General features: G+C 34.0%; 1 protein-coding gene across 1 annotated transcript in view; it reads right to left on the bottom strand.

The window, feature by feature from the left end:
* LOC108688938 (homeobox protein Nkx-6.1-like) overlaps positions 1-12,646 on the bottom strand; it is a 42,315-nt gene extending 29,669 nt beyond the window's left edge. Inside the window, exon 1 of the mRNA XM_018195489.1 lies at positions 11,869-12,646. Within this exon, the coding sequence (XP_018050978.1) occupies positions 11,869-12,646 (778 nt within the window). The remainder of the gene's footprint in view (positions 1-11,868) is intronic.
* Positions 12,647-12,901: the final 255 nt, after the last annotated feature.

Raw genomic sequence — 12,901 nt, 5'->3', positions numbered from 1 at the left:
TATATATATATATATATATGTATATATATATTTCTTTATTTGCGACTTTTTCTCTTTTTTTGAAGAAAGTGTATTGTGTGGGATATTAATAATCGTTGATATTAATAATTGATGTATATTTAACTGATATTGGGATTAAACGCAGCGGATATAACATATGTCCCAAGCGTCGATGTAGATAACGATATTGGATTTACGATAATTCAGATAGCAGCGCATATTGAAGTAATAATCGAAGGAAGCCGTAAAATGCAACGGCAAGATGCAGAACGAGAGCGCTCTTTACTGATCGAGTGTCCCGAGTGAAACAACTTCCTCGGATCGATGTCGGCCAAGTCGTCTCGCTTCTCCACCGTAAATCGCTTTATTAAGTTTCAGTTTTTCCCAGTTTTTCTCATTTCCACATCTATGTGATTCATTTTACATTTTTATCATACGCAATTTTCATACAACTCGCATCCGTCCGGAATATGCAAGCGGAATTTAAATGCCGCAATTTTATAAGCCGCGCGACCTCGCGACAGATTTCAATCTCGTTTCTTCTTTCCGCTTCCTCCCTCCCCGCGAAATAATTAAATGTCAAACTGAGAAAAATCCGAATGTCCGTTACATTGTATTACAAATTGCATAGATCTTGTACACATAGATGCGCCTTTCCCGTTAGATAAAAAGAGACATAGTGCGTTGTATCTTCTATACTTTGTTGTACCAAATGTATGTATGTACATACATTATACATAGAACGCGCATGCTCGAAATGACTGTATGAGAAATGATCAACAATCTCAAATATATACGCAGTGTCATTTTAACCGATAGGTTATAGTTGGCGAAAACTTGCAAAAATGATAAGACAATGTATATATTGGAGCTATGTGATGTATATTGGAGGAAGAATGACAATATTTCTTTTTATTCGTAAGTTTAACGATTTTATTTTAAAATGTAATAAAACATAATTGAAGTCTATATATATATTCATATATGACATTACGCCCGAGTTTGCGCAGTAGTCTCATTCTCATAGAAGGATAGAATTTATTAAACTCTCTCGCTCTGTCAACTCGGACCTTTGATTTAGCCACAACTGCCACAAGGCGTATCCATGTTTACAAGATCTATGACGAATTGTTACAATTTTTTTTTCTAATTTTTACAAATCGTATAATTTCAGTTCTTTGAATGTTGATAATTTGCATTGGACACAATTTGAATAATGTAATTTGTAATTGAATTATTCAAGAGATGATTATACAGACAAAAAAATTATTAGAGGATCTGTAGGTATTTTTCGTCTCTTCTATTTGGAACTCGTTTGGTTTAACTCAACGAAGATTCATATCTATCGAACTTGGTGTTTTAGTCGAGATTATTAGCACACACGTACAAATACACATGACGCCAATTCGACTCATAAAACTCATAAGGAACCTCGAGAGAGGTTCCTTGGCAACTCTCGCTATGCGGAGACCTTAATGATCCGACCTTTCGAATGCGAGAAATTAGTCGACTTAAGCCGAGCTCTATGCGAGAGAACGGCTGCTGGAATATCGAATCCGTAAATATCGGTCGTCGAGATCCGACGGATTTTTTGCGCGGATTAAGGAAGATTAAATTGATCTCTCTCTGATCGAAACGCGTGAATCGAATAAAAGATACGGCAGAATTATCATTATTCGCGTTTTCAAGACTTATTATCTTAGTGTCTTTGGAAAAGATATGAGACTTATATACCTTTATATATATTTTTTAGAGTTTATTCTTTCAAGAGCGATTATTACTTTCAACAAATTTAGGAATTCTAATATATGATTTACATGTTTTAATTAAATCTTAGTGAATATCTCTCTATTTAACTTTTTATTAATTGGAAAAGTCTACAATAATTTAAATGCATTTACAGATCCATTATTTATTGTTTTAATTATTTTAGTACGTTGTGTCGTATGCAAAATGATTAATAATCATTCAATAATTAATAATCAATTCATATAATTGTTAAAATATTTAAAAACATTACTTATATAATTCATTTATAATTTTTAAAATATTTAAGAAGATAGACAATTTTAATTTATCGATCAAAAGTTGTTAGAAAATAATATTAAATAATAAATTCCTTCCTCACAATAGTCTCAGCAAATCTTATACAGGACGCTGTACAATGTCATCACTTTTAGAGAAACAAAACGTATATCTTCGTAGTATAATTTTGGAAAGTTATTTAAATCTAAGTTTAATCGATTGTTACCATATAATAGTTCAGTATTCTCGCAATATTTCATCAAGGACATTCATGATACGAGGTCGCTTATTAAAGAAAATCATTCAACGATCAGTTACACTCAAAAATTAGCAATAGTCGCAATTGAGAGCGTTGGCTCCTGATTGCATGGACGCATTTAATTCGTTTCGGGTGCGTGTTTTTATGCTTGTTTGAACAATAAAGCGTCATTTCCATTTTATCGTTGATGACGAAAACGAGAATAGTGGGATACGCGCGACACGACCATCCGATCTTTTGTCCGTTACGCCGAAATCAGACAGAATTTATGGGATCATAAACAGCTAAACCCGTATACGCTCATCAACAAAAATACCCGCGATCATGCTCTTTGTTCGCAGGTCCGGTGAAGGGAAAGAGAAATAAGGTGAGGTCTTCTCGATTCTCAAAACCTTTGGCACGCACTTTTACGACATCTCGTTGAGAATCTTGAATCGGGCAATTAAAAGCATTTAAAAATGTATTTGAATATCATCGATCTTACTTCACAGAGGTTCGATCTTAATCTTAATTACAAATGCTTTGACACTCAATCTTTGGAAAAAGAAATTAATCTTAAGTTAAGACAATTATATATGATATGAATTTAGACCGATGAGAATAAATCTAATTAAATAAGAGAAATTCATATATATTTCGTCAAAGCGGATCTTAGTGTTCCAATAGTTCCGTGTGAATTTATATACATACTTGATTTTGTAAACTTTAAGATAACATATTATTCGAGATTTTTAAATATTTAATATCAATAACCTTGACGGAATTAATCTTTAAAATAGAATCTGAAAGAGCGAGCGTCACTTACTTAAACTGAAGAATAAAGCTTCTCTCGTTTGTAGCTTTAAGTAGAGGTGTGCGAATCAACTATTTATGAGATCAGATTGAATCGAATCTTTGATCATATGTTCGAAAAAACGCAAATAAAATAGGCGATTTTGAAATCGAACCACCGATAATTCGAAATTTCAAATTTATTCGGTTTCGAATCTCTTAGATTCGAAAATTTAATTTGCAGGAATCTCTGTATACTGTAAAAAGCTATGAATGTATAAAAGTTTTTATAAACAAGAAGTTTACTTAATTACTTGAAATCATAAGTTAGAATTTTATATATATATATATGCGATACGTCGTGTTTATTGGAACAGCCAATCGGGAAAACAAGTTAGCTATAAATATTCGACTGAATATCGTGGTGAATAAGGTACAAACGTCGCGACATCGACGTCGATGGGCGAGTAAGTGAACGAAATATTTATCGTTTAATACATACATTTTGATGGGCTTTTTGTCATTTATACAGCAGCGATCGGTAGGCTCGCGCGCGCGCGTCCGGCGAGAATTTAATTAATGACCAGCGGTGTAAAGCGTACGCACAGGAGAGATCGATCGGTATCAGATGTCAATTAGCGGCGGCACGTTGCGAATCGCATAATCGCGATGACGATAGTGCGGCGACGTGAAAAAGAAAAGCTATCTTCGTGCTTTGTGACGTGATTATAATTTAATACTTTTATACTCTGCAAATAGATAATACTCTCAACAATAATAAAATCTGCTGCGTTTAGCAGAAGAAAAAGCTGCAGCTTTGCAACTGTATGATTCTTTAATACGATTGTGATCTTGCCCTTATAATTCTTCACTTAATCAATCATCTTAAAGAATGTTACAACAGTTGCAAAGCTACTTTTTTCCTAAACGCAACCATTATTCTCTTTACGTTCTACATCATGCAAACCGCATCGCGGGATTACAACGTGAATAAAAGGGAAACTTTTCTAATTTTAAAGATGACTTTGTTAAATGTATCATATCTTTGAGTCTTTGTTTGTTAACTATTTTATTTCAATCAGAAATAAATGAATTTAATTGAATGAATTGTTTGAATGAATTGAATCACGGGCGATGTCGCGACGCGTTCAAATCGACGCCGGCGGCGCGTTATTGATATGAATAAAACGCGACGATATGTTTTAGCAGACGGAGTTTATACGGGAATATATACAGTGTGTGTGTGTGTGTGTGTGTGTGTGTGTGTGTGTGTGTGTGTGTGTGTGTGTGTGTGTGTGTGTGTGTGTGTATGTGTGTGTGTATACGCAATAGAAACATAATATTCATACATACGTATATGTATCCGTCTATAATTCTAACAGACCAGCATTCGCGCGCTACCGAATTCGCGTCGTAAATACGAGCCGTGCTGCTTATCGTATTTGTAATCGACGTAATCTGTCTAATACGACAATGAAGTCGGTTACCCATTAAACCGTTATTGAAACCGTATATGATTACGCGAATTACGGCGGGATAGTTCGGATGTATGCGCCATTGTGTAACGCGCGTGTGCACCAAATGCCCGGATGTGTACACCGCACAGATTTGAGACACAGGCAAATATCGCAAATGCATTTGACAGGATTATACAATAACGATATATGACTATTTTATTTCATCGTGCTGAAATCCTATACGCCGTGCGTTTTCGTGTTGCATACATACGCATGCAAAGTACATGGGCATGTCTGTTTCAAAATATTCGATATTTTCATTTCAAAGTACTCTTGCAAAATAACCAAAAAGATGGTTCAGAGCTAGATATTAGAATTAGTGCGTAAAAATAGGAGAGAGACCGGAGCCGATTGTCATATAGGATTGATTGTCAAAATGCTATAAATCAATAAGTGTATGGCAGAACAATCTCTTTTTTTGATTGTAGATTGTAATAATATTAATTTGTTATATAAAATAATTTGCACCCAAAGCATTGTATATATATATATATAATGATTATTTATAATGATTTTTAAGGAAATGAAATTAGTGAATAAATTTTTCTTATAATTTATCTTGTCTGACAAGTCTTTGACATTATTAATCGCGATATCCTGCATTCATAGAAAATGTCTTAGAAAATTTTTGCTATGATTAATTAATTATCCTGACAAAGTTTGTGCATATAATTTTATTTTTTTATTAAAACTGGCTATGTGAAATAAAGTGACCAAAATGAGATGAAGGCACTCGATTTTAATATCTTTAAATCGATACATTTTTAAAGAATATACTTACAAATAAATTATATTTCATACAGATATATGTATATGCTTTTTCATTATTCATATAGAAAGTATGATACAAAAACAAATTACGTATTTTATGATTAAAATAATAGGTATATTTTATTTGTATTAATACTATAATTACTATTAATTAACTGACATTAAAATAAAAATTATATTATATTTTTAATATTTATAAATATTATATTTTTCATTGTGTTGTCAATAACAAATATAATACTGAGAATCAAAACGGGGTTAATTGCTATATTTCCGCAGCTTCAAAATTAAATAATTTATTTGTACGATATGATGAATGAAATATTATGAAGAATAATAGTTTTTTTAAAGGATATAAATTATAAGACATTATAACATTAAACATTATAACATATTTAGAAACTATATAGAGACATTATAACATACATAATATTTCAAAATCATGTATCCACTTTTTTTTAAAAGTCACCAATCAAAAAATTGTGACAACCGGCCTCGGTCTCCCCTACTAGATATTATTTGAAGAAGTGTATACAAGACATTCTTTTTGTTGAATTATTCGATCATGCTAAATTTTCAACGTATCATTCTTTAGAAGCAGTAGCTTTCATATTTTAAGATTTAATTCACCTAATTGGACACGGCGTTTCGTGTCAAGTAAATGTATTTAAGAAATGTCTTGCTTCTTTATCGATTCCCGTGCTTATTGATTCCTGAATTTATTCGTTAGATAACTGCGTTTATTGCAAAAGAGGTGTCTCTTAATTTATCGCTGATAACAATTCGATTGCGCAGAAATTTTCGGATCTTCATGAACCAAGTAGTCTTGTATTGTCGTATAAAAAAATAATAAAAATACCTCCTCGCAAAAGTTGTTGTGAGTCATGAGAAAAGTTCTGAGATTTTGCACATTTAAAAAGGGGATAAAAACGCCGTAATTTATGATATAAAAACCAGAGCAGATGTCACACAATATTTTAGAGGTTTCTATTACAGATAAAAAATGAAAGACACACGTGAGGAGGCACATGGTACGCCAAGCAGTTCCTTTTCTAGGATGATGTGAATATCTGCTTTCTGGATAAACATACCGCCTCATGATATTCGACTCCAACGGGCGTTGCTTTATTTCATAGAACGTACACCTGCAGAACTGTCGTCCAATTTTGGCACGAGTGCCGGTTTCCGGTCCGAACCTAATATCTACGATATATGGTAGCGACATTAAATCCACACGTGTAAAAGACAATTTTGCTGAAATATTAAAAAATTTAGGTACATGCAGATCTGAAAATAATTTTGTTGGGCCATCAAAATAATTATGTAGCAACTAGTTGTTAAATCAACTAGACATCAAAACTTCTTGTACATATTTTATTCAACATACTTACTTGAGATTAACACGTAATTATTTTAATGGTCCAGCAAAATTATTTCCAGAACTTTACTGAGAGAAATATTTTTGATATGATTTTGTTGATATGCACTTACAAAAACATTTTTACTTTTTAATTTAAAAATAATGTCGTTTGGTTAGAATAATGAAATTTTAATTTAATTTTAGAACATAATTTTTAAATTAAAACACAATTTTTTAATTAAAAAGAAAGAAAGTTTTTATAACTCGCATCAACAAAATAATGGTTATTTATATCAAATTTCTTTCAGTGTGTATCTAGCTAATAGATACTTCAGCAAAATCATTCTTTTCATGCGCATTTTTATTCTTTCAAAATCAATCAGTCAGAATCATGCAAAACGGATAGAATAACAATTTAAAAAGAACATTGTGAAACAACGACGGTAATAATTCCATGCGATGTCATTTACGTCACAAAAATACAGAATGTAATTCATCACGAAGAACGACGCAAGAACGTAACCGCGATATTTTTGCAGCGAACTTTTCAAAATTGAATTGCTCGTGTGCACGCTGTGTCGCATCCCGATATGATTCTCGTTTCATTCTTTTTTTACTTTTTACGAGACTGGACTTGGAGTAATGAAGGATATATTTACGGCAAACTTTAGCGCGGTCACAGTCACACATGATTTACTATCACTCTTATTTTTTGAACATTACACTTTTGTGCTAGGCCTCTCCTTTATATATTTTACGCGGTATTAAATTTATACTTATCCCCCTCTTATCATCTCTTTTTATCATCATACTGCACTGTTCGGTGCCTGTTTACCACTGTAGTTTATCGTAACGTGATCTTTTTGTTCATTTAACCGCAAGTGGACCAAAGGCTCATGCATCCTGTCGCGGAAATCCGAATTCGCCACCAAGCCGCGTACGAGCATGTCGTCAGTTGGTTAACCCGCAATATCCTAACTTCAGCTCGTATATGGTTGCCCTATTTGGTTATCAAATAATTCGTGTCCTATTGTAAACACCGATTGTAACCGCGGTATAATATTGCTCCCTTCTATTGTCTTAATTCCTCTATGATATATGTAAAATGATTCATAAAGTACTTGATGTATGATTTGATTTTCTAAAAAATTTAGAGATGATGAAAAGCAAAAATTTAGCGATAAAAAATCGATTCTACTCTCTAATTGAACTGAATCTCTCTACGCTCTAAGAGAATGAAAATACAATCTCTTTTAGAGTAAAATTTCACGCTTTTTGAAGAAGTGAAATATTTTCACTCTTCTAAAAAAATAGCCGTATTTTCACTCTTTTGGCGAGAGATTTCATTCCAAAAAATTTAAAGAATAAAATAAAATAATTAAGATAATAGAGATGTTTGATTAAGGCCACGTTTGGAAACATCACTCGAGTGCCTCCGTATTACTTTATTCGAGATTTTATCTTTGTTCATCAAATTTTCTTATCTTTGTTCAAAAAATTTTAAAGCCACTCGGGTGATATTTCTAAAAGCCTACAATAATAATGTCAAATACATGATATCTTAAAATAAATTAAAGCCATTTATATCTTCTTATTTAAATTACGAAATTTTGCATTTAATTTATTCAGTATCGTTGTAGAAAAAAAATCGTTGTAGAAAAAGATAATTATTTTTAATATAAAAAATAAAGCGAAATCATAAATAGAGAATAAAACTAAAAAAAGTATGAGAATTTTTAGCTTAAAGTCAAATTCTTAGAAAATCTCACATGCAGGAATCCATTGTTATTTCCATTGCTATTACATACATATGTATGTAATAGCGTTTTCACGCGATAAAATCAAATTCGCGATGCCTCGATTAGCACATTTCGACATGCGAAACGTATAAATCACGGATATAGTTAGCGCGCGCTGTTTAGCGATTCGTTATTACGAAATATTGTATAACCGCGTTCTGTCGGGAGCAAATCATTTAGAAATTTAATGTCATGAATGTTAAGTAACGTCTCTCGTTTGCGTCGCTCGTTAATGTACCAGGGGAGAGCAGGTAATTCGGTAAGCATAAATTTTAGAGCTGTCGTTCTGCATTCGCTGCTCCTTTCAGTCAATATTTCAATCAAAGTCATATCGTAATTCTTACTCATGCTTTTGCTTTTATTTAATTTGCCATTTTCACATTTTAAACAAATTTACTCTTTTGGCTGTTTATAGCAATTGAAAAGAACCGAATGAAATGATGTAATGCTGTTTAATTAATTCTATATTAATTATTTTAGGATATGATGGCTGCTATTTTTATTTGTATTACTTGTTTAGAATTAGACAAAATTTTATTATACAAAATATTTGCATGAAAGAAATATTTCTAATATGCTTCTAAGATATTATTATATTTATATTAATCATTCCAAAAGTTTTTGATATAATAATAATAAAATTGTTAATATTGTATAATAATATGGGGAGAATGACTTTGCTAAAGTATTTGAAGCTTTAGCTATAAATACAGATTTGAAAATAAATAATAAAAATGTTGGATCATCAAATAATTACATAGAAAATTTAGCATGATAAATAATGCTGCAAAAAGTTTTGACATTTTAATAATCATGTCTAACAAGCAATCTATATTATTTTGATAATTCAATAAATTATTTAGATGTATCTAACTAAATATTTCAGAAAAATCTTCTTTTCCTGTGCAAATATTAAATTTTTTAATTACTACAGTTCGATTAGAATATTTAAATAGCATTCTATTTAGACAGAAGGCGAGCAATAAAGTCATTTTAACAGATTATAGATTATAATCGTGATATCGGCGTTTATGAATTAAAGCCAGGTTTCCGATATTACTGTGATATTGTACGATACGTTATTTGCATGAGCAACTTCATAATACGACCCTATCTTCCCTTCTGTTATAACATCGACCCCCCCGATAATTCTAAAATTGATGTCTGAATATATTTCTGATAGTCTAGGAATGAAAAGTGACGCGTAAAGAAAAAATTTTCACAAAATTTCCCTAAAAATTTTGCAATCCTCATTCAAGATAAATATTTTTCTAAATCTTTATAGATTATAAAGTAGATTAATAATTCTGATATACTATTTAAATGACAATAATTCGAATGACTATATGTTTTGCGATTTTGTTAATTCTGGGTATCATAGAAATAAATTCTATGATTCTTTCGAATGATGTTAGTTATACATTTTTGTGGACTTGAACGTCGTTGTTAATGCCAAATGATTTAGTGTCAAATATTTAGTAATGCGCTCTGCATCATTTAGCTTAATGTATACGCGAGGTTAAATGTTGCACGAAAGCGCTCTTGAACGTGACATCTTTTCACATGCTTTCAAGGCGATGACAAACGCCTTCTGCTTTGTCGCACGCCATCCGATGGAGAAAAATTATGCATTTGCAACATCACAAACGAGGTCTTGATGGTGCAGGCTGCCAACAACAAAACATGAGGAAGTGACATTGTAAAAGTGAATTGAAAGCTCATGCATTTACGTAAAAAAATATATCTCTTAAAGAACGAGATTCTTCATTATAAGTTCTTTATTATATAATTTTTCTATGGATGAATTAAGAAAAACCATATCTTTAAAAGCTTATCTCCACCGAAGCCAATCATCATATTGACTTCTTCTTCTACCTTAAAAAAAAGAAGAAATTAGTATGGCAATCAACATGATTAGCTTCAATGAAAACATGTCTTGAAATTATTGTACTAAAACGCCGGAATCATTTCAGAGTATTTAATTTACATTTCCTTAGTTTAATATTTATTCTTATTTATACGAACCTTTATAAAAGTTTCATTTTTTTCACTAATAAATCAAAAAGTTGCGTTCGATTTATTTATCACTTTGTTTTGTCAGAATGGATTAAAACAGACGATAGTGATTCTCGCGAATCAAAATGGAAAATCAGACTCCGACTATGTAAATCCGTGAATTATACGCCGGGGCTGATCGTATCGAATGCACAGATAGTTTCGTAATAGATTTGTAACTCCTAGTCGCGCTTTCGTCTGGCCCGCGGTTGTTCGATCGACCGCCCTTGGTAATTCTACGATTAATGCGTTCAATCCATCCCGCATTACATGCACGCTATCGCAGCACGCGACGATTTGTGCGTGGAGAACAGCGGTTTCCCCCGATTTTCTATCGCAAACGCGCGAATGGTTACCGAATTGTTACTGTTCACTGCAGATGTTAGTAATATCTACAAGCATCAATAACCTTCGACGTTTATATCCGTCCCACGTTTACAAAATATTTTTCACAATATTTCCACTTCGATTGCTAACTCCTTTATCATCATGAAATCACATTGTGAGAAAATTTAAGTTAAAGCTTTGTATTTAAAAAAATGTATAATATATGACACAAAAAAAAAACAATTATAATCTTATCTTCGCAAAAAAAAACAATTATAATCATTACGTATTTGTTGATAATTTATTGTTACATGAGCAGAGTTTCTAATATATTTCAATCTTTTTCATCAAACGATAGTTATTACGAATTGAATTAAGTATATACATTATAAATTTATTTCCTTGATTCCAAGAATAAATCACAAATTGATTAAAATTGTCGATATGCAAGCTTAAAATTACAAATGTTTTCTCGTAAGATTTTCATGAGTAACGATCTCGAATGTTCTATCGACGATTCCACAAATAACTTGTATAATATAAAATAATATGAAAAGTCACCTTTACGTCATATTTATCTTCTCGAAATTCAATTAATAATTAAAGATTCTTTCCAAAAATCTAGCGGGCAATATTAAATGTCCAGAATCTATTAAATAGGAGAGAAAGAATATATTTACAAACGATATACATATATTAATTTTAAATACTATAACCAGTCCAACAGCAAATTGAGTTCTTTACATTTTTTCTTATTCTCAAGGAGACATAATAGACATGTCAAAGAACGCTAAAGCTTTGAAAGAAAATGTTAAAATTATTCAAATCTAATGTTCAAATAAATTTTTTTTCTTCGTATTTAGTATTCACCTAGTTGGAACGACACGGATTGGAATCAGAAAGACAATTCTTGATTAATTATTCATGCGACCGCGTCATCCGCATTTAAGTTATCAAACTTAGGAAGACATGAATAGTACGCACCCGAAGACGCAGTGAAACCGGCGTGCATGGCGTACCGCGGCGCAGCCATGTGCTGGGGATGTGGAGTCGGTGGTAGAGTCGCATGTGATGGCGGTACCGATGCCTGGGGATGGACCGTCGCCGTCGGTCTCGAGAGTATCGTGTCGATGCCGTGGGGATTGCTGCCGACGGAGGTGATGGAGGTTGCCGGGCTATGCTTGCCGCTGCCAGTAGGCGATGATTGACCCTGCGTGATGGTGGATAATGGCACCGTGATACGCGGCAACTGGATGCCGCCTTGTTGCTGCTGATGTGATGGATGATGCTGCTGCTGGTGCGACTGCTGCTGCTGTTGCTGCTGTTGCTGCTGTTGCTGCTGTTGCTGTTGCTGCTGTTGCTGCTGTTGATGCTGATGACTCCTCTCCGCCATAGAATGCAGCGCTGCCAATGGCTGGCTACCGAGCATGCCACCCCCGGCGGCGCTCAGATTGAGAAACTGCAAAACATGGGGCGCGGCCGCCGCGTGGAAGTCGTGAAGCCAGGGCGGCCGTGGGGGTGGTGGCGAATGGCTCGAGGCGGGCGGCGGCGAGCACGAGCCCAGCGAGGAACCTGCGGACGAGCTGCGGTCGCCCTGGTCCAGATGGTGGTTATTGTTGCGTCGGTGCGCGTCGCTGAGCGACGATGACATGTTCTCAGTGATCTCGAGTCCGCCGCCCTCCGGCGTGGAGCGCGATGGCGGGTCCGGGCACGGGTCTCCGCTGTCGGCGCAGGCCTTGCCGCTGGTCAGAGAACACACCATCTCGCACCACGCATAGTTCGGTAGTGAGCGAAAAATCTTAGCCTGTGCTTAACTACGTGCTGAATTGAGGCGTGTAGCCGCCTCGGAACCACGGAGTCCTCGCGCGTGAGAAAATTCCCGAAGATCACCCGCCGTACCGAGGAGAAAGTTCGGCGATACGCCGATCAGTCCTTCGTACGGAGGTAACGGTTGTCTCACTTGTCGCGTTTCGCTGATTGAACAACGATGCCGAAGCACCGAAGACACAGGACACGT

Source organism: Atta colombica, unplaced genomic scaffold (assembly GCF_001594045.1).
Source record: "Atta colombica isolate Treedump-2 unplaced genomic scaffold, Acol1.0 scaffold25, whole genome shotgun sequence".
NCBI classification, from domain to species: domain Eukaryota; kingdom Metazoa; phylum Arthropoda; class Insecta; order Hymenoptera; family Formicidae; genus Atta; species Atta colombica.
The sequence above is the reverse complement of the archived record's forward strand: the minus strand, read 5'-3'. Positions and strand labels throughout refer to the sequence as shown.